This window comes from Biomphalaria glabrata, chromosome 4 (genome assembly GCF_947242115.1).
Source record: "Biomphalaria glabrata chromosome 4, xgBioGlab47.1, whole genome shotgun sequence".
Classification (NCBI taxonomy): domain Eukaryota; kingdom Metazoa; phylum Mollusca; class Gastropoda; family Planorbidae; genus Biomphalaria; species Biomphalaria glabrata.
This window is the reverse complement of record NC_074714.1, coordinates 5,205,375-5,232,399: the sequence shown is the minus strand read 5'-3', so window position 1 is coordinate 5,232,399 and position 27,025 is coordinate 5,205,375. Positions and strand designations below refer to the sequence as shown.

Genomic DNA, 27,025 nt, shown 5'->3' with positions numbered 1-27,025 from the left:
GTCCCCATCAAATATGGGTTCTTCCTCCAGCCTAGCTACGCCACTGATGCAGTATAAATGCTGTGCACTTTTTACACAGTAAAATTTCATTCTGAAGCTCTTCAGCATGAACACAAATATTTTTTTTTTTTTTTTTTTTTTGCAGTTTTGTTGGAAGCAGTAATGTTTAGCGTCCCTGAAAAGGGAAATAGACGCTTTTAGTTTTGTGTGATCTGTCTGTCCCGTTTCGATCTTATAAACTAAAAAAAATGTTGAGAAACCGACATCATGATATTTTTGCAATTTTGTTGGCAGCAGCAAATTTAAAATATTGTTAAAATATAAATTTGAAAAAACAAACAAAACAAATAGCTTAATTGTTAACCATATTTGTATTTTAAAAAAGAATATTTAACAAAGGCATGTAGTTTATAATTATAATCATATCCTCTCTCTACCCACCATTCCATATATATATATATAAATTACATAAACATATATATTTATGAAAGACAAATTAATATGGTTACATTCACATCAATAGAGTAGCCAAATAGAAAACAGTTTTCTGATCATAATAACATCATTTTAAATTAGAGCTTCAAACATTTGAAACTAATTATTATACTAATTAATTACATAGTTTAATTTTAATTACCTAATGCAATACAAAAAGAGATGAGATGAATTAGAACACAATTTTCGAAATAAAATTATAGGAAAAAAATATTCAAAATATGTTTGCACAGCTTTTTTTTTTTTTTAAAAATTAAGTATAGATCAATTAAAAAGAAAATAATTAAAGAAAAAATAAATAAGTTGTAGTAAGATTTGTTATGCCAAGTGGCAAGAAATGTTTAAAGATCTGGACAGAAAAAAATATGTTTGAATTTTTCACACTGTATTTAGATCTAACAATGTTATTTCAAAAAATACTTAACAAATGACATTTATATTTTTTATCAGCTTGTGTTCAATGATGTTATGTGAATTGACAAAACAGAGGACTGATGAAAGATTAAGATAGAGCTGCATTGGCATTTTAAACATTCAGAATGTCATGCTGACCTGATATTGATAGTTTGACTCAGACACACAAGATATCTGCTAATTATCTTCAAATTTATTTTTAGTGCTATTTCCTTCACACTTCTAATGAGCTGTAACTTCGAAAAATTCTTCTTATGTTTCATAAAAAAACATCAGTTAAGAGTACCACAGGGACACACATTCAATGATGTCTACCTGGTATGTGGTATGCACTTTGAATAGTAAACAAGTTAGTCTAGAGTTCTAACACTAACAGCTGTTGGCTCTAACGTGTTAAGGAATGACTGAAAATAAAAAAACGTAAATAAAGCCACAGAACTCATTACCAGTTAGAATTTTTCAAAGCTTATATTAACTCCCTTTGTCTGTCTGGTCAAAAGTTTGTACACATTCTCCACACCCAATCTGGGATCAAGCTGAAATTTTGCAAAATTATTTCTTTTAGCTGACAACATATGATAAATAATTTAAAAAATTAAATAGTTATGGTAATAAATTATTTGTTTGGTATCTTGAACAAGAGCTAGAACTTGTAATTGACTGAAGTTGTGCTATAAGCTGAATTAGTCCCCTTTATAAGTCATCCGATTAAGTCTTAATGAACACAAGCCTGATAAATAAGTCAAGACTATAAAAACAATAGATAACTATATGATCCTCCGTGTTCATAAGCTCTCCACTAGCACATTGGTTATCATATTGCCTAAGAAGGCTTGAGACATGAGTTCGAATTCAGGTCAGTCCCCTTTATTTTATTGTATAAATGTCTTTTTTTTTTGTTAGTCTAGATCAAAATTAATTGATACAATCTGGGTTTTTTAAAAAGTATTTTATATGTTTTTCTTGTTTCAGTTTAATTTTAAATACTTGCCTCAAGAAAATAATTAAGTAAAACCATTCTGTAGAAGTAATGTACACTATACAATACGTTGTGCTATGGAAATCATAGATGTATTATACACATAACAACAGAAAATGTGCAAATATTCCACAATATTAATAGCAATTCAATCATTCAAGTTATTCACAATTTTATTTCAAGACAGACAGAAAGTAGATAATCTTTTGCTTTCGCAAATGAACAGCTATATGTTACATACAAAATGAACTATACTGTTATTGCAACAAAATTGATTAAAGCAAATAGGCCTGATGGCAGCATCAGAATACTGTTAATTAAAAGTCAATGATTCTCAAACAATTATACAATATCATTTTGTACAATAGATACAGCTTTTAACCATCCAATCTGTAAATAGATAACCCTTTTGCACTTATATTTTCCAAATTAATCTGTAATATGAACAAGTTTAGAGTAACATAATCAGACTTACAGATTTAGTTCAAAGACTTTGTAATAAAATGAAATGAAGAAAACAGAATACTTAGACCCATCAGTTTATACATGTAATCATGAAAAAAAAATGTATGCATTAAGAAAAGAAAGTTTAAAGTTCAAGATGGGTGTCATGTGACCAGCACATTCAATGATCTCCTCAGCAGATGTCAGAGCAGACATGAACTCTGAAGAAAAAATTTCAAATATCAAATTCCACCATGATTTGTTTTAGTTTAGGTTGTTCATAATAATTATTCAGCAACTAACATTTCAGCAATAAAATCATCAAAAGTGATAACAAACTCTAGCTCAAACGTCTTGGAATATGGAATTGGACCTAACTGAGTGCACATACAAAGAATTATTTGGTTTAAGTAAGGATGACATTTTAAAAATCTACTTAATTGTTGTAACTCTCTAAGGCAGGCACTCAACGAAAGACAGGTTGACAAGAGTAAACGATGTATTTATTTATGATAAATGCAAATGATGCATCGACAAATGGTACGGGTAATAGTAACTAGTTAGACTTGGACTTCTGCTATAGTCACAGGGAGTAATATGTCTAAGTTCTAAGAGTCCTACTTTATACCAGAACACAGAACAGACCACCGACACACTTCCCAGTGTCGCTCCAGGTCTCCCACACAGTTTCCTAGTATCACACAGGACAGCACTCAGCACCAGACTGTTCAAACTCCCATGACTTCTAGCCGGCTCACAACAGTCCTTCTTCCTGTCTAAATATATCTTCCACTAGTCGTGTTCAGTAGTGCTCAGATGCGCACCATTAGTGTAGCGCGGGAGCCGGGAAAGAAAAGAGTTTCATATTTTAAATTTTCCATCTGTTAATTGTTTTGTTAACAAAATTTCAAATTAGTTGTAAAATACACATACAAAAAAAAAAATAAAAAAATTTACAAGTAAAAAAAAAGAATGAAAAAGAAACTTAACAAAATCAGCATAAAAAATGAATCTTATGTTAAAGACATATAAACAATTGTGTTAGTTAGAACATCTTGATATTATCACAGACTGGGACTACTTTCAAACTGAAGTCTGCTACTGAAAGTCATGTAAGCCTGAAACTTATCAGCACATAAAAAGTAGTTCATTTTTTTTTAACAGATTGGTCTTTGGAGTCCTTTTGTTGGCTGAAGATATACTCCAATTTCCTGACAGTTGATCACCATAAAAAGCCTCTCTGAGAATAGTTGCAAGATTTAAACTAAAAAAAAATCATATTACTTTGATGTAATTAAGAACTGTATGTTTCATTCAATTGAACATTCCAATGCAAAAAAATGCAAGTTTGTTTTTTTTAAATATATAGACACCTTTTTTTCTTCTTTGACATTACAATCCTTTAATCAACTGACTGATGGAAGCTTCCCTGAGCCAGAGTGTTATTGGTACTGCATATTTTATTTTGCTGTGCATTTTGGTGAAAAAGGGGAACTAAACAACTCTTCAAGAAACTTGATTAGCTGTCTGGTTTAAATGCAGCATTTGTCTCCCCTCGCATGACTTCCTCATAAGATGGCGGGGCATCGAATGCATAAGGTGGAAGATCTACAGTCCCACTTGAATCTAGAAACAAATGAGAAATAAATTAGAACAAGATCTATAAGAAAATTTTTTGAGATAAAAAAAAAAATACTATCTTAACATATAATTATATGTGAAGTTTAGAATGACTGAAGCATTGGCCTATCGATAACACTTAGTAGGCAAACACATTGGCCTATCGATAACACTTATTAACACATTTTTTGTTACAAAAAAATCTACAAATGATCAAGTCCTAGGGTCTATCTAGGGGGGGCGTGGCTTCCGAACCTGGGATCTGGGTTCATATCTCATTTTTTACAGAAAAATGAAAAAGAGAAGAAAAAAAACCCCACTATACAATGGTTTCATTATATGTCAAGGTTGGTGTACAAGGTCAAGGTAATTCACAACCCTAACCCCAACTCCATGAGCAGACAGTCTGACAAAATGACAGGCAATGACATACGTAAGAAAATAAAAAACAAATGGAATCAACTTACAGAAGACCAAAGTAAAATTAAAGTAAAACTCACAGCAGACCAAAGTAAAATTAAAGTAAAACTCACATAAGACCAAAGTAAAATTAAAGTAAAACTCACATAAGACCAAAGTAAAATTAAAGCAAAACTCACATAAGACCAAAGCACCTCAACTCACCTGTGCGGTAGACCACGGGCGCGCTGGCGTTTGGTCGTGGAGTCTCGCCAAACATGGCCCTGGACGCCCTAGTGGCCTGGTTCCGTCTCCGACAAACCCAGCAGCAACAGATGGCCACGGTGGCCAGAGCAATGATAAGAATTCCGCCTACAGCACATCCGATAATCAGACTGACTCTGTGGATGTAAACAGATAATCGAAATGACTGGATGTAACCAGATAATCAGAATGACTGTGGATGTAACCAGATAATCAGAATGACTGTGGATGTAACCAGATAATCAGACTGAATGTGGATGTAAACAGAGCTTTTTTTTTATAACGGTACGCACCGACACGACGTACCGGCAACTTTTTCAATATGGGAAACAAATATTAGGGTCCTACTTTTCTTGTGTTTTAACGTTTATTTTTAATTTATTAGTAGCTAAATGTTAGGCAATCCATCACTGACTACCGGCATCTATTTTTTTTTATAAGAAAAGCACTGATTATTATTATTATTGTATTAGAATTAACTAGGCCTACATTTTTATCACTAAAAGGATGGTATAAAGAAAAAGTTTTAGCTTAAAAAAAATATAAATGTTACCATTGAATTATTTACACAAGAGATGACAATTAAAATATTTGGGTTTTATCTGGGAAGTATTGTTAAGTGTAATTGGACAACTCAAGACAAAACACACGCCAACTAGCTACATCAGAAGAAAAATCTGTTTGAAAAAAGATCAAGTGTTATGGTTAACTTTTTAAAGACTCGTCTTCAATGTAGTCAGTCTGTGCTGGACTTACGGTGCAGTGCAGCACGGCGTATCCCTGGTGTAGCAGCATCCCCACATGCAGTTGGTGTAGAGGTAGTCATCGTCGTCACTGTCCCTCAGGGACACCTGGAAGTAGTCGGCGTCAGTGAACTTCTTCCTGCACCTCTCTGCCCAGGCACCTGCAGAGACACATTTGACACTAGTTGAAATAGCACTTTACTTCTCTGCCCAGGCACTTGCAGAGACGAATTAAACACCAGTTTAAATATCTCTAATTTACATGCATCAGAAAAACGGGTGGGGGTACTTTACTTCTCTGCCCTGGCACCTGTAGAAACACATTTGGCACTAGTTGAAATATCCCTAAACTACATGCATCAGAAAATTGGGTGGTGGTACTTAACTTACTTTTCTACTCTGCCTGGCACCTGTAGAAACTGATTGACACTACACTTAAATATCATTAATCTGTGTACATCCGAAATTAAGTGGGGTTCTTACTGTTTTTCTCTGCCTGGCACCTGTAGAAACAGATTTGTCACTACACTTAGAGATCCCTAATCTATATATATAAATGAATCGGGGGCGGGGGGGGGGGGCTATTTCCTGCACTTCTCTTCCCTGGCACCAGCAGAAAGAGAAACTACACTTATTGATAATTAGTCTTATGTATCTAGGGGAGGGAGGGAGTTATTCAACTTGGGGCTTGCGTAAACCTAAGTGACACTCAGCAAACATGCGTAGTTATTCGGGTGGGAAACTCTGTTTATTATTGAAAAGGGATTATTGGGGAAAATCGGATCTTTCGGTTGCATCTCGGAAACAGGATTAATAAAATGATTGGAACAAACAATGACCTGCTAACTACTGCCGAAAAACGCAAACTTAAACTCTATGGTCATATTACAAGGGCCTCAGGGCTTGCAAAGACCTTCCTATAGGGACCAGTACCAGGAAAAATAAAACGAGGCAGACAAAGAAAGTGATGTGAGAATAACATAAAAGAAAACCTGTCATTGGGGGATAGGTGAAGGCTTTTATGGGTCTAACGATTATAAAATAAAACAAGGTTACAAAAGACAGTTTGTGTGGAAACACAAACTCAAAATCGGCCCCCGAAGTGGTCCATCCAGGTAGGCTTCAATATTTTCAGAAAGAACATCCGAATGAAATTATATCAAAGACAAATGAGAGATAAGAATGGAGAAAGAAGGTTGACAGATCTTGTGTAGTGCCCCAACGGTCCAGAAGATCAAAGCATAGTTGCAAATGAATGCAAAGTTAGATGTGAACCTGGCCTAACTAATTCCCCTTTCAGACCAAAATTCATCTGTTTGTGTGGCCTATTGTTAACGAGGGTGTCATGTGGCCAGCGCAACGACCAACCGCCTTCACTTTTCCCCAACTAATGTCAGGTACCCATTAGCGCTGGGTGGACTCAGAGGCGCCCAAAGATTCCGAAGTTGAACATCCCAGTCTTCACCAGGATTCGAACCCGGGACACCCGGTTCGGAAACCAAGCGCTTTACAGCTCAGCTACCGCGCCTCCCCTGGCCTAACTAAAGTGTTATAATTGATACACATAGACAATTATTTAACAGAAGGTACAATTTAACTCTTTCTCTCCTATTTGACGATGCCAACGTTGATTTGACACCATTAAACTAAATTGATTTTGGGTTTTATAAACTTTAATTTGTGTTGATTAAAAAAACAACAACATGCATTCCCCTATAATTTGATGCCAAATACAACATTTTATAACAACAAATTATAAAGTTATTGAAGTTTAATCATATCAGGATAGTGACATACAAATGAGCAAAACGAATAATTCTATCGGAACGAGAAAAATAATTACGGAGAGAAAGAGTTAAAATGTAAAACTAGGTTACAAAGACAGTTTATGTGGAAACATCAACTCAAAATCGGCCCTCGAAGTGGTCCGGCTCAGACAAATAAAAAGGCAAGTTTCAATATTTTCAGAAAGAATATCAGAAAGTACAAACTATCAACAACTACAACCCTATCTCCCTAGATACAACAAGAAGAGATGTACTCGTGTCGAAAGTGTTGCCGATACTGTTGTATTGATAATTCGACTAATGACTTGATACCACGAGATATGGAGATTTATTAATGTTATTACTATCTCATTGTATTCAATGAATTAAAGGCGAACCTGGCCTAAATAATGTTACTAAATGATAATCTAATTTATTTAATTATTTTGTCATGGGCCAATCTATTATTCAAAGCCTCAACAAATACACATCTCCGTTTGATTTGGTTTCTTTCATTGCGCTCTATTCGTCACGTATATAATATGAAACAGTACTTATCAATTGTTTTAATATTACATTTGACTTATACGCATACTAAAAAGATTAAAAACATTGTAAGTAGCTAGTATGGCAGAAAGTACTTCAGTAATACACAATTTTTTAAAACATTTTTTTTTACAAAAACATATTAAAACGTTTGCAAGAATGTGTTAAAATATGAGAAATAGTTATCTCCCTTATTAAAGAGTCTCCCGTCTTTTTTTATCATTTAATGTGAGTAGTTGTAAAAGTGTGTATTTAAAAAAAAAAAAAATGCTTGCATAGTTGATTATATAAATTGCATTTTCGATTTCAGAAAATAAAAAAAAATATCCGTTTTATCAGAACTTTGAAAGATCTAAAATATTATATCATTTCTATATCTTTTTCTAGTTTATGAGATCTACACGGGACGGACAGACAGACCACACAAAAACTAGGCGTAATAGCGGCTATTCCCCTTTCTGGGGCCGCTAAATACTGTACACGAAACGTTTGCAACTGTCTCTTTAATACTTTCCTATTTGTGAAACTACTTAAATCCACTCAAACCAATCTTCCAAATAGTTTCTTGTTAAAGATGACAGACTTAGTTCACAGCTTTGAACGAATGACAGTGGTTCTAAAAAAAACAACAACAAGCGCTAGAATATTCTATGTTAAATAAATTCCTTTTCTTCCTACGCTTATTAAACAATTAGGCATAAAATAAAGAGGTTGACAACATTCTAAGTGGCAGAAAATATAACCACTCGGTTAACAAGCAAAGTATAAACTATGCAACTTCTGGAAAGCGGTAGCTAAATTACAGCGTTCATGCTTATAGCACGCTCAGAGCGCTATGGTCCAATCTCAATGGTGGACCAGAGGGAGAAGGTTTTCCGTGCTGCTTTTAGGAGCTCAGTAAACACAACTCTGCTAGAGTCGGGTGTCGAACCAAGTTCAAACGTACTTGGTCTCTCGAGCACGCTTCCCTTATCATGTGGCAACGCTTTCAGTGACTTGACAAGGCTATGTTTATAGTTCACTCTCAACCATGTGCTAAATAAACTAGTACAGTAATTAGCTACGAACAATAAGGTATGACCATTCATCGTTTAGAATGCTTATTAGAACAAACAGTTTAACACAAGGCGTGCTAACATGGTATGAAAATAGAAACTTTTTATTTTTTAAAAGTTACTCAGAAAATAAACCGTTTTTCACATAATTTAGGGCGTTCGTTGCCTTTTTTTATTCATACGCTCTTCGTTATAGTTGCCCCAAGTAGCATTAGATTTGTATTTCATTTTTGAAGGTTCAATTAAAAAGGTTCAAGTCAATTTTTTAGGAGGAGTGAACTGGAGGGGGGGGGGGAGTTAAGTACTTAACCCCTAAAACGCGTGTAGTAGTTTAGCCTCTAAACATCAGAATTGTAATTCCATTCTGTATGTACTCATTGTAAAACAGCTCAGCACTTAAAGGGTTAAGTAATCTTACACTTGATCATGATCGTTGAGTCTATTCCTTATGTTCTTCTTCTTCTTCGTCTCATTGTTATGTTGGAGTGTTCAGACGACTAGACCAATACATGAGATGAACTGTTTGAGTGTTCAGACGACTAGACCAATACATGAGATGAACTGTTGGAGTGTTCAGACGACTAGACCAATACATGAGATGAACTGCGCAGTGGTTTCCAAATCAGGGAGCTCTCCATATAGTTTTCTTTCTATTGGGGGTGTTTTGGGGCCAGTGTCTTATACGGGCCTCTTGGTAAAGAGAGCAGCCTTATGTTCTAATCCAATGTTTCCCAAACTTTTTCCTGAACAGAAAACGTCACACATTCTGGATATTTAACGGAAGACTTTGAATTTTTCTTAAAGAAAATGTGTTCATGCTGTGGTCCACTAGTTAACTAGTCCAGAAGTTTGCGGAACATCTATTCAGTTCAGGCGGAACACAGTTTGGGAAACACTGTTCTGATCGATAATTGATCTAAGTATGTATTTACACCACATAGAGCTTAAATATGAATAGAGACGAAATTCAATAATCATTGGTGCGAATTGATTCACGTCTCTTGTTGCTACTTCCTGTATTGTCAACATTGGTGATAAAGTAGTCCCGGTATCTGGAGACAGTTAGTCCAACTTACCATTTGATTTCATACCAATCTTGAATAAAGCTTTTAGACAACTACTTTTACAAACAAAATAAACTTTTGGCTTCCAATTGTTTGTAAACATGTTTCAGATGTTCCTTCAGAGTGGAAGATAGTTTACTTCCTAGTCCAAAACTCCTGCGGGAATACCAGGGATGGGAGCGGCAGGGTTTAAACCCGAGACCACCAACAAATCCAAACGACTGTCCAGAGCGCCTGACCAGGCAGCCATCCAATTGCAGTGTAAAATATTAGAAAACAAGGGGAAAAAATATTTGTATTTACAGACGACTCCTCATTCACGAAGCTGGTGACTTTTTGTAAGAGCTATTACTTTGCTCTTAATATGATAACATCAGAAAATTATAGTTTGGTAATTTAGGTTTTGATTTAGAAGACAGTAGTCAGTGCATAACTGTGGCACAACATGTTCCTAAATTTCAATTTATTGAAGATATAGATTGTCTTGTCCTCAAGACCAAATTTAATTATTAGATTGTTATACTTCAAAAAATTATAACTGTCAAACCAGAGTTTTCCCTGTGTTGCCAATTAGTTAAAGATTCTTTTCCCGAAGATATACACAAACTCAAATTTCCAGGAAATTTGCTGAGTCATGTTTGTAAACCATAGTCACCCACCAAGATTTTTTTATTTTTTTTTGGTTTCTTTTTTTTTTCTAATGAATGTGCAAGCTGAATAGAGGAGTTGTAATAACTGTTAATATTACAAGATGTCGAATGATTATTTTTTCAGCTCACTTCAAAGCTGCTGCGTTTGCCCTACAATAAACACCCGAGGTTCCCTGTCTCCTCTTTCGTTTCACCCTCCCCCCTTTTTTGTCTAGGTTTAAGGTTATGCAATCCTCGTACAAGTTACATCAGACATTTAACTCGCATGCACACTTCCTATTAAACTTGGATCATTAAGCATTGCCAACTACATTACTTAGTTTTAAAGAACAGTGGCGCATGACTGTATGTGAGATATCAAAAAATAATTTGCTTAAATTACTTTTAAAAAAAAGGTTATATTAAGTGTTATTGTATCAATTAGTTTGGATCAGTCATGTGATTAAATCTGTAATAGATATAGACTAACAATAATAAATCTGTGTTTAACGCTATTTTATGATTTTAGCTTTCTCAATAATCTATGATCCTATATCTTGTCTGGACCAGTTAGGAAAGGAGTATCTGTGTAAAGGTTACCGTGATCTTTTTTAAAATTGCATTTTTAAAAAAAGAAAAGTTAAACGACCTAAATGTGAACAGTAGAGTGGTTATGAAAATAGAAGATTTGATAGTTACCTATGTTTAGTTTTAAATAATACAGCGGCGACCTATAAAGGGGATTTATTCAACTTATACCACTACACCATGCAAAAAAAAAAAAATAACTATCAATATTTAATTGAGTAATTTTTTTATTTTTGATTATTGTCTAGTCAAGTAAAAGAAATAAGTGTGAAAAAATGTCAGCTTGATCCGAGATTGGGTGTGGGAGAAACAACGTGTACAAACTTTTTACCAGACAGAAAGACAGATTGAGTTGATATAAGCTTTGTAAAAAGCTGACTCCATGATGAAATATCCAAGTGTCATGGGACCACGAGCACGGTGAGAGGAATTCCGAACTCCCGTGACATGACATCTGATATGACATTGACAGAGCAAAACAAAGAAAATCATGAAGGGTTTAAGTTTGTAGTAGATCGTGACAGAAATATGTCAAGCGTAGAAGAGTCTGGACACGCTTTCGTGGCGTTTACCTAATAGTAATACATTGCTTTTGAAAATATTGTATCCCTCTAAGCTCAGTGTCACTAAGAAATCTTTAAAAGGATTACATTCTTTACTTCTATATTTAATAATAAGACTTGTCTCGAGTCCTAGAGTCTACTAAGAATTTAGTATTTTTTCGTGGCTACGCAGCCCAAGCTGCGATATACATATTTTGCCACATCTAGTGCAGGCATAACCGTTGTCCGCCGGTGGTCGATTTAGATTTTCTTTCGCCGTCTACATCTGTCCAAGAAAGCGGATTTTCTTTTTGTCTCAAATGTGTATCCCGCAGTCTTTGAAGATGAAGTTGATATCAAAGCTCGAATGGAATGCAAAATAGGCAGATGCGTAAAAGTAGCAAGACTATGAGAGTAACTGACGCAATCGTGTTCAGTTATCAATATGTTTCAATAAGTTCCATCCAAAATAATCTCTCATCTTATCACTGCCTAGGATCACGTCTGGGACATAGGTTACAGGCTAGCCTCCTCCAGGCCACCATCCAACTTCTGGGCGTCTCCCTGTCTCCATGCCTTGCCCCTCTGATTCCAAATTGCGGCGCCATGTATTCGTGATCAGTCTCCTTTACCTCCTTCCTTTGGTGTCCGAGGTAAGAGGCTTGATTATTTCTGTTGGAAGCAGGCTTATCCATCTCCACCGTCTCTGAAAGATATCTACTTCAATGGGCTGTTGCCACAGTTCCTCATTCGAGATCCTGTCTGGCCAGCTTAATCTTCCTCAGGCAGATATTGACGAATACCTGGACTTTTTTCATGGTGGCGATGGTAGTTCTCCTTACCTCTTCTTCATAAAGAAGCATTGGCTTAACAGTGGTGTTAAAGAGCCTGATCTTGGTGGTGGTGCTTATCTCCCTAGATCCCCCATGTGTTCTTCAGCTGACGGATGGCTGCTCGAGCTTTACCAATGTGGGTTCTGACATCTGCATCCAAAATAAAGGTCAACCAAAATTTCCAATGAGATGACAAAGACCAATAACTAACTAAACAATTTCTAATATTGCACACAGCTTAACAAATCGCGTTTATACTAGCAATGTCCATCGATAAACCAAACGAGATGCAGAAAATATGTAGGTCGCAAAACTGGGTTTACGTACTCATGTGAAGTGTGGGACTGATCTTGGAAACGAAAACATTGCCATTACATTTTGTCGACAACAGCAGCCTGTATAGTTTGCAAGTGAATGGTTAAATTTTGAGTCCATTAAAATAATAAAATACATGATTCAAATTATGTCTGTGGTTAAGCAATTTCACTAAATGTAGGCTAGGTTGTTGTTTTTTTTTCGTTTGTTTAAATTTATTATATTTAACTGTTTTCTTTTCTACTAAATTGTTTCATAAATTGTTTTAATTCCATACTTTTCAAATTAGCAGCTTTGTAATTAGAACAGTGGCTTCGTAATGCCTATTAGTCTTTAGCCCTTAGAGTCTCGCCGTAACGTGTGTCCTTGTGAAACTATCACACAAAACAAACACATAATTTACATAAAATGTAGTTGAAACTTCACACAGCATAACCTTTATACGAATACTTAAAATGTAAGCCTCTGACATCTCAAGGTAAGAAAGGGTCACAACCTAGTGTCAAGTAAATAGCTATCTTGATATGTAAACAACATCCCTACAGGTAATTAATATGTCCAGCCATTTCCTCGTCTGCTAAAGCTTCAGTGCAGCTCTCTCTTTCCTTAATTTGTTACAAGATGTTACAAGCGCAACACATTTTTTTAAAATGTAGAAATAACTTTCCCTTTCAGAGCAAACGATCTTTAGGACATTTGATGTAAAGTTTAAGTTTCTATGCATAAAGCTCAACGAAGAATCTGTGTGACCAGCACAATGATCCAACTCATTTAACTTTCCCCTAATATGGTAAGACACTCCTCAAGGGGGCATGGTTGCTGAGTGGTAAAGTGCATGGCTTCCGAACCGAGGGGATCCGGTTTCGAATCCTTGTGAAGACTGGGATTTTTTATTTTGGAATCTTTAGGACACCTCTGGGTTCACACTGCTCTATTTGGTACGTGACATTAGTTGGGGAAAAGTACAGTCAGTTGGTCGTTGTTCTGGCCACATGACACCCTCGTTAACCATGAGCCACAGAAACAGTTGCCCTTTAAATCATCTGCCCCATAGTTCGCAAGGTCTGAAAGTGGAACTTTACCTCTGAAAGCTTTGTTGACGACCTGAAATAATAACCCAATCCCTTTTCAACCACCAACATACCATTGTTTAGTTTTTATTAAATACACGAAGATCTGTTGGGAGAATACAAACATTTGTCAAGACATTACTAGAGCCAGTCATCAACAATAAGTGCAGTGTTGTCAAAGTGAATATCAACATTTCAACAAGAAAACTCCTAAGATAAACATTAATATTTCAAACACTAGTTGCCTCACCTCTAAAGAAGAAAGGGAAAACGTTGATTCAACGTAACAATCGAGACAAAATATTACATTGTATTTGAAACTGAAATGAAAGTATGTGGTTCTATTAAATACCAAAAAATATGTTTTGGCTTAAATTTATGTTAATAGTTGGCCTCTTTTACATTTTTTTAAAGTGACATTTCCAGGATCAAGCCACTCCATTAGAATAGTTATAAATGAAGCGAATATTACATTCGTCCTGCTAGGACAGACAAAGAAATCACAGCTGCTTACGTAGTGTGCCATTATTCTGTACACAGATTTCACCTTTCTGACAGAAATGGACTATCTCTAACATTAATTACCCCCCACACACACACACACCGGAAGCCACTATTTAAAAAAAAAAGATATGATTTATTAATTATTATTTTTATTTTTTTTCAAAATATAACAACTCCATAAAACGACTCGTGGTGTTTTTTCCTACATAGAGAATTAATAAAATGTACAGGCTACCGTGTATAAAGTTCTCGCTGAAAATATGCACAAGGTCTATAAAGCGAAATATATGCACATAAAACTAGATATATATGCACAATGGACAAAGATTTTCTATCATCAATTACACAGTTTCTTCAGCTCGTCACCACAAGTCTAAGAAGGTCAATATTCACAAACACATTAAGCTTCTTCTAGAATTATTTTTTCCCTTCTTTAACAACTTTTTCTAACAAGAGAACGAGGTAGATATGCGGAATAAATAGCTCAGTCTAAAGTTTCTCTTTCAGAACTTGCGATCTAAAGGGCAGATGATGTAAAGGTCATCTTTTTCTAAGGCCTACGGTTAACAAGGGTGTCATGTGGCCAGCACAGCGACCAACCGCCTTTACTTTTCCCTAACTAATATCAGGTACCCATTAGAGCTGGGTGGACTCAGAGGCGCCCGAAGATCCCGAAATTAAAAATCCCAGTCTTCACCAGGATTCGAACCCTGGTCCCCGTTTCAGAAGCCAAGCGCTTTACCGCTCAGCCACCGCGCCTCCAGCTCAGTCTAGCTCTCCCTATAATTCTACATAAAAATAAATAAGTGCAAACATTTTGTTTTTATATTTCCGTACGTATAGACAACGTATCACGTGACCAGTATTGTACCACCCAAAAGAAAAAAAAAAAACAGAGTCTCCTGAATTCAAGCCTATTTTTAATTAGTATTTCCTCCTTCGTTCATCTTACTTATAATGACAAACATACACTGAACTTTGAAACCCACAGACCATCCCGTGTTGACAATGTCATGTGAGTGCTGTAAATCTAATATGCAAAAAAAAATGTTGTGTTTATGTTGTTTGTTAGTACGATGTAAAGTATTTCATGTTGAAGGCAACTGTCACCGGGACAAAGAATGTCCACCGAAACTTTACGGCGACAAAAGGACATCCGCTCTCTGGACAATCCTTACCAGGGTGTGCCACTAATTTTGCTGTGTTGTCCCTTGGGGCTTGTATACATCAAATTTTTTATGAAGAGGTTGTTCTAGATCAGCAGTTCTCAACCTTTTAAGCTCGGCGACCCCTTTTTACAATCCCCCCACTCTGCCGCGACCCCCCCCCCCTTTTTGCTCACATACACAGCAATAGAAGAGTAGACAAAACAATCCATTTTTTTTCAATGGTCATTGGCGACCCCTGGCAAATCGTCAACCGACCCCCAAGGGGGTCGCGACCCACAGGTTGAGAACCCCTGTTCTAGATACCAGAATGAAACGTTAGTGAAGTCTCAAGCTAATGAAGTAAGAACCAAATATAACAGATGGCAGTGGCGTAGCAAGGTACCCGTGGGCCCGGGTTCAAGAATATCTTGGTGGGCCCCACTCCCCCCACTAAGACAAACTTAGTGTGCGACATGAAAAACAAAATCGAGGAGTCGGGTACATGACATGCAGATGTCCAAGTCAGGTATCGGTTATATCGGTATATTAACCAAACGAATTTCAATGCAAATATTGTAGCTTTTTATATTCTATTGTTTAAATAGGCTTTTACAAACAAGTAATTAATATTTTCCAAGGGCTCATGTGGGCCCAGACTGGACACAAATGATGGGCCCATGCTCAATGAACCCCTTTGCGCCGTAGTCGATACGCCTCAGGCTGTGAGCCCCTGATGGTCGTGGGCCAGGGTTCATTGAACCCCTTTGCGATATGGATGCTACGCCACTGACCGATAGCCCAATATACCAACAATAGTGTGCACTATCTTATGCGTCTATTGATGCTATTAGAAACAGACTGGCTTAGTGATAAATAACTTGGCTCTCGAACCGAGAAGTCCCGGATTCGAATCCTGGTGAAGACAGGAATGTTTAATTTCGATATCTTTACGGCGCCTTTGTGTCCACCCAGCTCTAATGGGTGCCTGACTTTCTAGGGGAAAAATAAAGGCGGTTGGTCGTTGTGCTGACCACATGCCATCTTCATTATCCTTGGGCCTTTACATCATCTGGCCCATAGTTCGCACGATCTAAAAAGTAACTTTACTAAACTTTCTTAATGCTGCTATTATATGGTATGTTTCATGGTACTTTATTTTATATTATGTACTAATCCATAAACGTGTATTATAGACCTATGCATATAATAATTAATTCTCCTAAGAATAAATAAAAGCAACAATGATATAACTTGATATAAAAAAAATAAAAGCATTAATAAAAATTGTTATTTGTTTCGTAAATAGGGGGAGTTTAAACTAAGAGACAATGACGTGACTATTAAAAACTAGACTAGGTTTTGAGGAAGAATAGCGAAATATATATAAACAGATGTAAGCAGACTACTTTTGACGGTTTTAGAGAGTGGCAACTTTTTATGAACGTAGAAATTTTGTTTGACGACATTCGACGGTTCTCATTATTATTACTAAACTTATTCGCTATTGGCGTCGACTAACTTATCATGTCGGCCTTTCGACTGTGTTATTGGATTTCGCTACTTGAGTGCTACCTCCGTTTGACTTTGCTGCATGATAGGCGGTACACAGCGCGGAAGCGTTGAGCACTTGGAAAGACACACAAAATGAAAACAGGTTTCGTTTGGAGACAATATACTTGGGTAGATATCCAACCTAGATTTTAAATTGTTTCCAAAGCTAGCTCCATGTTTGTGTCAGATAATAACATCTGTGTAAACACTCTTCCCCCCCCCCCCCCCCCACCAACCATAATTTCATCTAACCATAAAAAAAAAAGGTTAAGAAGATGGTAAAAAAAAATAATATAAAATTCTCAAATATTGTAATGAGAAATAAACAATTAGTTCACTGGAACGTTACGTCATCTGTTTCTAAACTTAAAATTTGACATCGTGACATCTACGTTTTGTCCATTAACCGAATGGCGATTAAATGTACCTCCTAACCTCTCCCAGCTTTTCATAATGCATCATCCCGACTTCAACCGAGACTAATTGTTGTAATAGGCCCCACACTGCAGACATATCACGTGACAGCGAGCTATTAGTCTCGACTGACCAGTCGTTGCCATGCCACAGGTCTCTAGTCAGGCCTATTGTTACGATTGGTCTCGCTTGTACGGTCAAACCCACAGTGACGCGATTGTATTTTTATTGCCTTAAATTACTTTGTTAAACAAATGTTTTGCAATACTTGATAAAGTGGTGTCTAAGTGGTTAAGCGATTGGCTTCCTGGAGTCCTTGGTTCGAATCTCGGTGAAGACGGGGAATTTTGAATTTCAGGATTTTCAGGGCGCCTATGAGTCCACCCAACTCTAAATGGGTACCTAACTTAAAGTTGTGGAAAGTAGATGCGGTTCATCGTTGTGCTGGCGACATGTCACCCTCGTTAACCGTTAACTCTACAATATGTGGAGAACCAGGGCAGATGAGCTTGACAGATGTTTGTTTTGTAAAATGTTTTACATGTTTCGGATGTTCCTTCAGAGTTGAAGATAATTACTTCCTAGTCCAAACCTCCCGCAGGACGACGGGGGATGGGAGCGGGCAGGGTTTGAACCGGGGACCATCGATAAATCTGAACGACAGTCCAGCGTGCAAACCGCACGACCAGGCAGCTTAACAGATGAGCTTAACATCATCTGCCCTATAGATCGCAAGGTCTGAAATGGGAACTTTACTTTTTTTAATTAAGTTTCTTACATGTATAGTAAGACTTGTATCTGCTCGTGTGTGCTTCCGAGTGCGTCGAGAAATGTTTGAGAAGTAATTATTCAAGAGAAAAAGTTCTGTGGAGTATTCGAAGTGGCAAGCAGCATTCATCTATTTCTTAGGAAAACTGTTGAAAGTGGGAATCAGCAATCTACCACGTTAAACAAATGTGGACACTAATCAACTACGCTACCCAAGTCTCTTTGGTCAATAATGTGTGGTCAAAGGTCAGTCAGCTACCATGCGTGATTAGATTGCATCAGCTCCAACAAAGCTGTATATATACATTTGGTTAAAAAATGTACTTTACAGATATATGGCTCCTTTTGTCTCGAAAGGCAATGGATGCGCCCAAGTGAGTCACTGGTTTTGGCTTAATCTTGAGACGGGGCAGAATCTGGTGTGGCTAATCAAGCCAATTCTAGAACGGCAGACTTTGCCACAATTCGTACATGTGTATGCCTCTGATTTAGGGCTAGCAGACAGGGCAGCTTTCTTTTTTTCCCTCTTGATTAAAGCCGCTTCAATTCTTTTTTTCTCAGCAAGGGTTGTCCCAGCACGCACAGTCTGTCTCCATGCACTCCGGTCTTTGGCTATGTTTTCCCACATACTTTCACTGATGCCTGAGGCTCTCATGTCTCGCTTGCAGACATCTCTATATGTTAGTCTTGGGCGGCCCTTGGGTCTGACTCCTTCCACAAGCTCAGCATACAAGATATCTTTCGGGATTCTACCATCTGGCATGCGGGTGACATGTCCGAGCCAGCGTAATCTTCTTTGTGATAGGAGAGCATACATGCTGTTCATATTGGCCAATCTCAAAACTTCTTGATTGGAGACATGGTCCCTCCAAGAGATGCCCATTATGCGTCTCAGGCAGCGCAAGTGGAAACTATTCAATCTGTGCTCTTGGTACATGTATGTTGACCAGCTTTCACTGCCATAAAGGAGAGTGCTCACAACACAGGCGTTGTAGACTAGGATTTTGGTCGCTGTGGTCAATTTACCATTTTCCCAAACGCGCTTGGAGAGTTTTGCCAATGCTGTGGTAGCTTTTCCTATCCTTTTTGTCAACAATTGTCAGTAACCTAGACTTAGACATCGAGCTGACTTTACAGATAGACCTACTATAAAACAGATTTGTAAAACAGCTGATTAAATTTAGTGTAAGCAGTGTGTCGCCACTACACATCAGAACAGCACAGCCGACACGCACACACACACACACACAACATGACAAATACAACTCTGATTAATAAGCTAGTGTGAAGCAAACTTTTCCGAACTATAAAAGGCGCCAGACATTATGTTTGGGAAAAGCTGCCATTTTGTTTGTTTAGTGAGCCTGCCAGCCAGTCTGTCCGTCACGTTTAGATGTCAAAAAAAATAAAAGCGCCATTGAAAATCTGAGGACACCATATTGTTGTAGTGTGCTATTCAGCTAAAAAAATCAAGTGGATACTCTGGTCTTAAGCAGTATGCCTGTCAAGTCTGGATGGCTACCAGGTCTTGGGCACTGGACTGTCGTTCGGTCGTCTCCCTGGTCCCGGGTTCATACCCTGCCCGATGCCACCTTGCTGTTGCCGGTCGTTGACATGTAGCACCAAACTGCTGGTAGACAACTAAACCGCTGTGAGCGTATTATATTTTAACTTGTAAAACATGAAATAACTTAAAGAACTTCTTTATGAACATGTATACCTTATAACTATACTAAATAGACTTCAGTGTTTGTTACTATTAATAGCGAATAGTTGTAAAATGGTGCATTTTTTTAATGAAAAAACTGCGTGCATAATTGAATTTAAGAAATTAGATTTTTCACTTTCAGAAAAGAAAAAAGGTTGCATAAGAACTTTGAATGGTCTAAATTATTATGAAGTCGGATTTTCACTAGTTTACGAGATCTAACCGGGACGGACGGACAGACAGACCACACAAAACGAGTGGCTGCTAAAAATGTATCTCTAAGATCACAACTTTTTAACAATTCGGGTAAACCCATTTTCAATTATTTTATATTTGATATATTTATACGTGGACTAAAATGATAATGTCATTGTCACACTCTACTTTCATTTTCGTGACAACATTTATTTAAAAAAAAGTTAGATCTATATGCAAACCACTAGATCAGTACCGGTAATACCTAAACTAAGGCCCGCAGGCCGAGGGTTAATTTTATTTTAACCGAATTTTTTTGTTAAATGCTGAAGAAAAAAAAAAGTTATACATTTGATATCGACACATGAAAGTCTCCAATTACATTTTGTCTGAAAGGGGAACTTTACTTTTACTCTAAAGGAAATCTTAACTCTTTATGTTGACATATTCTGTTTGCCAGAATAGATCCCAGGTGATACATTCACCCGTTTAAAAACGAAGATTGCTATTACAAATCTGATTTTGCTCTCTCGTTTGTAGGTTGCAATACGGTGACAGAACGGAGATAAAATTCATTTTTTCTGGATAACCTCTCTTTTCAGTAATCAATAGAGTGAAGTCCAGATAATCTCAAACCCAAGGTCAATATCTGCCGGACAGAGGACGCGACTACAAAAAGGAGGACCTGTCACTAATCCTAGATATAGAATCACCACCTCAATAATCAAAGAATGCCGATGCGACATTCACATGCTTAAGTACATTGAACTAGCCCATTCCTATTGACCATCCAAGCCCGATAATGGATGCATTGAAAATTGACATTTGCTGTCACCACAGTGCATAGGGGTGAAAATCAATGATAGTCCTCATTGATTTTTAGAGGACACATGATACTGGGTGTACTAAGATTTCGTGTGGACAAGACGAAACCTGTTTTGATATGTGAGAACCATGCAACTGGGTGAACCCTGGACGCCCCTAAAGTTGGAGTATGATGAAAAAAAGTCTACACTAAGAGCCTTGGTAACGTTTCAGGCAGAGAAGTCTTGTTAATTCATTGTTCCCTGTTACCTGTTCCCCTCTTGTATTTAGTTACTTAATTCTAAATATAAATAAATAAATGGGGATTGAATCCTGGCTAACATTGCAATCTTTAATTTCGGTATCCTTGGAGCGCCTCTGAATCCACATAGCTGCAATGATTCCACGATTCTTTTCTCAAATTGTTCCAGAGCGCTTCTGACTCCTTCCATTTCAGCAATGCAACTGCCTCCGTGGCTCGCAAAGACCTTCCTTCAGGGAACAGTACCAGGGAAAAAAAAGAACATGGCAGACAGAGAAAACGATGGGAGGACAACATAAAAGAATGGACGGGCCTGCAAATTGAAGGAGGTTCTAACTAAGCTAAAAGACAGAGAGGAATGGAGAAAGACAGTCGACGAATCTTGCATGGTGCCCCAATGGTCAAAATGACTAAGGGATAGGTAAAGGTGAGGGTAAAAACAAAATCTGCTTCCGCCTGCACATTGTCCCACCAATTTGTCTCCTTCTGCTGCACCAGGGAATCTGATATTTTTTTTAAAGCCCTGCTAAATTAGAGAACATCGTAATTTGAGGCCACTTATTTCTTAGTTTTATTGTAAGTTTTAGTGGCTCTGTAATTTCAAGTGTTCACTGTATCCTCAAAGACCCCTGTCAGTACTTAGGCATCTGTTTTGTTTTAAATGTTGCTAGTGAGTCTTAGTGAATTATTGTTTCACTAACAGCCTATGGCAGCACTGCACCTTCACCTATCCCTTAGTTTTGTTGAACCGTTGGGGCACCACACATAAAGGCTCTTATACCATTGTATTCATGGTGGCCCATAGACTCTCTCTCAGGCTTCTTAACACCAAAGTCAAGGCATATTTTAACTTCCTGTTTTTTTTTGTTTGTGTATATTTTTAGTTTTAGTTTAGTTTTTAGAGGCGCCCCAAGGAAACAATTCAAAGACCAGCTTAGGCGTCAACTTTCCTTGGCTGACATAGAAGAGAGCACCTAGTTGCATCCGGCCTCAGAACGAGACAGCTGGAGGTCACCCACGAAGGCCGCGGGATACACATTTGAGACCAAAAGAAAATCTGCTGCCGAGGACAAACGCAGACGGCGAAAAGAAAATCTAAATCGACCGCCTGCGGACAATGGTTATGCTTGTCTTGGATGTGGCAAAATATGTAGGTCACAGCTGGGACTGCGCAGCAACGGGAAAATACTGCATTCCTCGCTAATCTTCGGACTCGAAGACAAGCCTTATTATTATTATTTTTTAGTTTTACAGCATACCTGCTCAAAGAAACCCTGGCTTTAGTTAGTCAATTACTTCCTCATTCCTGGGTTTATTTTTGTTTTCATTTTCTACTCCTATAATTAATTAAAGAGTCAAACGTAAGCCTATATAACTATGTTTACTTAACAATTCGGTTAAACCAACAAAGCAACAACAACAAAACATGAACTTCAAGGATTGTGATCATCAAATTGTCACTTTAATTGTGGTGATGGTGTAGAGGCATAATGTGGTCAGGGGCACCTGGCCTCTCTTCCAAAACAGCGTATTGTTAAGACTCGTGGATTAACTAACAACAATATTCGTGGAATCTTTTTTTTTTTAATACAATGAAAAAATGTTTGGACGCAGGATTGATACTATCTTGTAGATCATTGGTAACTGTATAGGTGTCAGAAAATGGAATGCTTCTTATTACCGATAGGACGTTAAAACTGTATGGCATAAGACTTAATTATCTTCTCTTTTAAAGAAACGTTTGTAATTTATAAGACAGAATATACATTAATCGTAAATAATAAAAAAAAAATTTGTTCTAAAAGCTAAAGAGAACTTAGAACTTATATTTTACAGTGCTAAAAGGAGCTAAACAAAAGAATCCTATACCATTTAAAGTTCAACATTTTCTATATTCTATACACCAGAAATACCAAAATAGCTAGATAAACAAGTTATCCGCCATAAAAGCAAATCTCCAATGGCTTATTGCAATTGAAGTGTAGGCTATATCATGGTTACAACGATGATAAGGAATGAAATTGTCTTTTCTATTCCAAGGAACCAGAAAGTCCAGATAAGAAACAAAAAAAAAGGTTTATTTGTATTGCCTATCAGAAGTACGCACATGTGCAGATCGATATTTGGGTCACAACACATTTATGGACACGGAGTAAACACACGCCAACTGTGTCACATGTTCAAAATCAATACCAACCACATAACAACCATGTGACAACCAAAGTTGACGTATACATACGCGACAGACCTTTTTTTATCCTCTTTATTTTACCAGTCATTTCAACGATGTGAGACCCCACAAAAAGGTTTGAGGCCCACTGTCATTAACAAGCATTTATACAAGATTAACTCGCTAAAGGTACATAAACTTTGATTTGATAATATATAAAAAAAAATGTACAAAAATCCCAACTCGAGAACTAGCTAGAAAGTCCCATGTGTTGAATTAATAGCGACAAGTTTCCCAACAAATGTTACACTACGCTTACACCATATGGTTGTTGGGAGTCAGGGCGAAGGATTCTCACGTTTTTTTTGTTTTTTTTTTTTGACAATGGGCAACAAACAATCAATTTTTAAGCAAACAGAATATTTACTGAAGGGAATTCACTCTAATTGCTGCTACACATGGTCATGTTTTAAACTAACGTGGTTTTAACAAACATTCAATCTCCATTTAGCCATGTACAGACAACTTTTTTGTGTGTTTTTCAGCGTATATAAATGAATGTCTACCAGGCGGTGGTTCTCTCAACCCTTCTATATGACTCTGAGACATGGTCACTATATAAAAAACAACTAAGACTTCTTGAGCGCTTTCACCAAAGATGCTTGCGCTCCATCATGGACATACGGTGGCAGGACCGCACTACAAACAGCGATGTCCTTGCGAACGCCGGTATGGACAGTGTAGAGGGACTTCTTATGGTCCGACAGCTACGCTGGGCAGGGCACGTATCCCGTATGGGAGACGAACGTATGCCAAAGGCAGTCGTTTTTGGTGAGCTAAAAGGTGGTCGACGTAACAGAGGCGCCCCTCGGAAACGCTTCAAAGACCAGCTTAGGCGTCAACTTTCCTTGGTTGACATAGAAGACAGCACCTGGCTGCATGCGGCGTCGGAACGAGGCAGCTGGAGGTCACTCACGAATTTGAGACCAAAACAAAGTCTGCTGCCGAGGACAAACGCAGACGACGAAGAGAAAATCTAAATCAACCACCTGTGGACAATGGTTGTGCTTGCCCTGGATGTGGCAAAATATGTAGGTCACAGCTGGGGCTGCGCAGCCAAGGGAAATACTGTATGCCTCACTAATCTTCGGACTCGAAGACAAGCCTTATTCAAATGAATGTGAGTTTATCATAGACCACAAGGTCTGAAAGGGAAACTTTATCACAGTCTTAGGTCAAGATGTTAATCTTTCTTTTTCGCTTGTTTCATAACTTAAAAAAAAAAAAAACAACCAAGAAATCTTAAACATATCACAGAATATAGTAGTGTTAGGCCAGTTTCTTGCTGGAAAAAAAAGACATATCACAGAGAGATGGATAGTACAAATATTGAACATGCAATAGTAACACGATGAATTTAAAAAAAAAGAGGCTTATCTAAGGGAAAGAACCGCTAATTGCTGCCATTTTTTCTGAAAATGTCAGGGTGTAGCTCCCTTTCTGCTATACAATACTAAATTAATTAATTTTTGGATTGATTCTAGTATTGTCATCGATTATGAATAATTAAGCAAAATTTCAACTTGACCCGAAAATGGGAAGTGGGAGGAAAAAAAAAAGGATATAATCGTAATAAGTGGATTAAATCCATATATACATCCACATTTGTCATTAAGTAGCATTTATTCCCCTTATTTCAATACCAAACAAAATAATTAACCACCAGTAATTAACTAATTTCAACAATTAACTTTCTATTTCATATGGGGCCACCCTATTCACTCCGCCTACGGCCTTTAATTACCATAGGCCGGTCCTCTTGCCCGAATTAGCATTAAAGACTTAGCAGTTTTAAAGTCTTTAATTAACACGCATGACTAGATTAACACACGAATACGCGTAGGGCGTAATTGTCTTTCTTAGAAGGAACATATGTAATTTATAAGATAAGATAAGACGTTGAACATTATTAGTTAGTGGACACATGTTACAGCTACTAGAAATAAGAAGTGTTTGCTATGTCAATCAGAAGCGAAAGGTTAAAGAGACACAGGTGGATTTATTAAATTACTTACCATCAAACTCTGCACTCCAAAAGATATAAATCCACAAGGCAATAATTTCCAATCTTTGAAATATATAATTGTTTCTCCATCCGCCTAACTCCATAGGTTTATTTTAAACAGTTCACAGTTTGAACGAGATGTACACAGTATCCTTAATGCGACATACAGATTTAAATAAATCTCTTCGTCTGTAACATACTACAAAAAAATTAAAGGCCAAAAAACTTAGCACAGAAACTTCAAAGCTAGTTTTCTAACTACTTTTATTTTGAATTGAATATGGTTCTGTATCTGTCTCATTTTAAACTCTACATAAAATACAAGGTATCCAAATTAGATCGAGATATTTACTAATTAGTCTAGGCCTTTATTCGATAATGTCAATATCACGTGAATATCGTTTGCTTACTGTATGAAAGGTAAATACATACACATAGATCTAGACTAGTCTAAAGGTACTAAGCAAGCAAGAAGTTTTCCTGAATGACCAATGTAAATTTTATCCAATGTAGAGCCTTTAAACATTCGCTAATTGAAAGAAATATTGTGTACGCACAAAGTTAAAAACTAACTGAGTCGCAGAGCACATATCATACGTCACAGGTGTGTTATCTTTATCACACACAAGCGCACTAATTAGATTTATCGATTGTTATTGATCCAAGGTAGCTGAACTAGATTTTATTTGGACAAATCCACTACTAGGAAGTGATAGAATCACGATTCAGTTTCCCTGAAATATAAACCGATCCTTTTGGGCGATTTATCGTCTGTACTTGGCCGTGACTTGACGTGTGGATTGCGGGAGCTTGTTTGAATTGTGTAGTCTGTAGTACACACCTGCTGCACGCCGTGTCAAGATATGAACAGTGTAAAGGCGATATTTTAAACTGCTGGCGACTGTCAACCAAGCACACCACAACATTTGTTTACCTTTCTTATTGAGCACGACTCTCTCTCTCTCTCTCTCTCTCTCTCTCGCTCTCTCTCTCTCTCGGATTTCTAGTTAATTGTGCCTAAAAAAAATAATTATGTTTTAAGTATGTCCTTTGTATAAATTTAAAAGTTCATGGTCACTGTTCATTGCAGATACCACAATTCATTTCCACGGCTAATGACACAAGACATGCCAGGCTCGTGGATGAATGCCTAATTTCAGTGATGCCCAACCTAATTTGACCCGAGGGCCATTATAATTTCCAACACTCATCTCGCGGGCCACATGAATGAAAAGTTATAAGATGAAATGAAATTGTTCTGAAACTATTTTAGTAGAAACCTATGGATTTGATAATAAATAGGTTATTTGACAATTATATTTTTTTTTACGCTTTAGAAAATACCTTCATTTCTCTACTTAAATGTGAGCAACACCGGCTCATTTTGTGGTCTCGTTTGGATAAATATTTCCATGGATCCTCCAATATCTAAGCATAGATTAACAATCTTTTATTCGCGGCTCAAACCAATAATGCCGTCATATTAATTTTATAATGCCGTTTTTATGTTGTTGTTTTATCAAACAGCCACATTTTCTTTATATAATAAATATGTTGGCTTATTATCATATTCAACAACAAAAAAAAGTAAAAATCTGTTAACTTTTCCTGGTAGATTCTACATTTAGAGTCCCATTTCATCAACACACAAATGTTAAAGATCATGATAA

At 37.0% G+C, this 27,025-nt stretch overlaps 1 protein-coding gene across 1 annotated transcript; it reads right to left on the bottom strand.

The window, feature by feature from the left end:
* Positions 1-356: 356 nt before the first annotated feature.
* LOC106053353 (uncharacterized) lies at positions 357-26,231 on the bottom strand. The gene is made up of 4 exons (XM_056027079.1): positions 25,366-26,231; positions 5,372-5,519; positions 4,577-4,752; positions 357-3,958 (listed from the first exon to the last, which is right to left on the bottom strand). The coding sequence occupies exons 1-4, from the start codon at positions 25,457-25,459 to the stop codon at positions 3,852-3,854; spliced, it is 525 nt and encodes a 174-aa protein (XP_055883054.1). The 5' UTR covers positions 25,460-26,231; the 3' UTR covers positions 357-3,851.
* Positions 26,232-27,025: the final 794 nt, after the last annotated feature.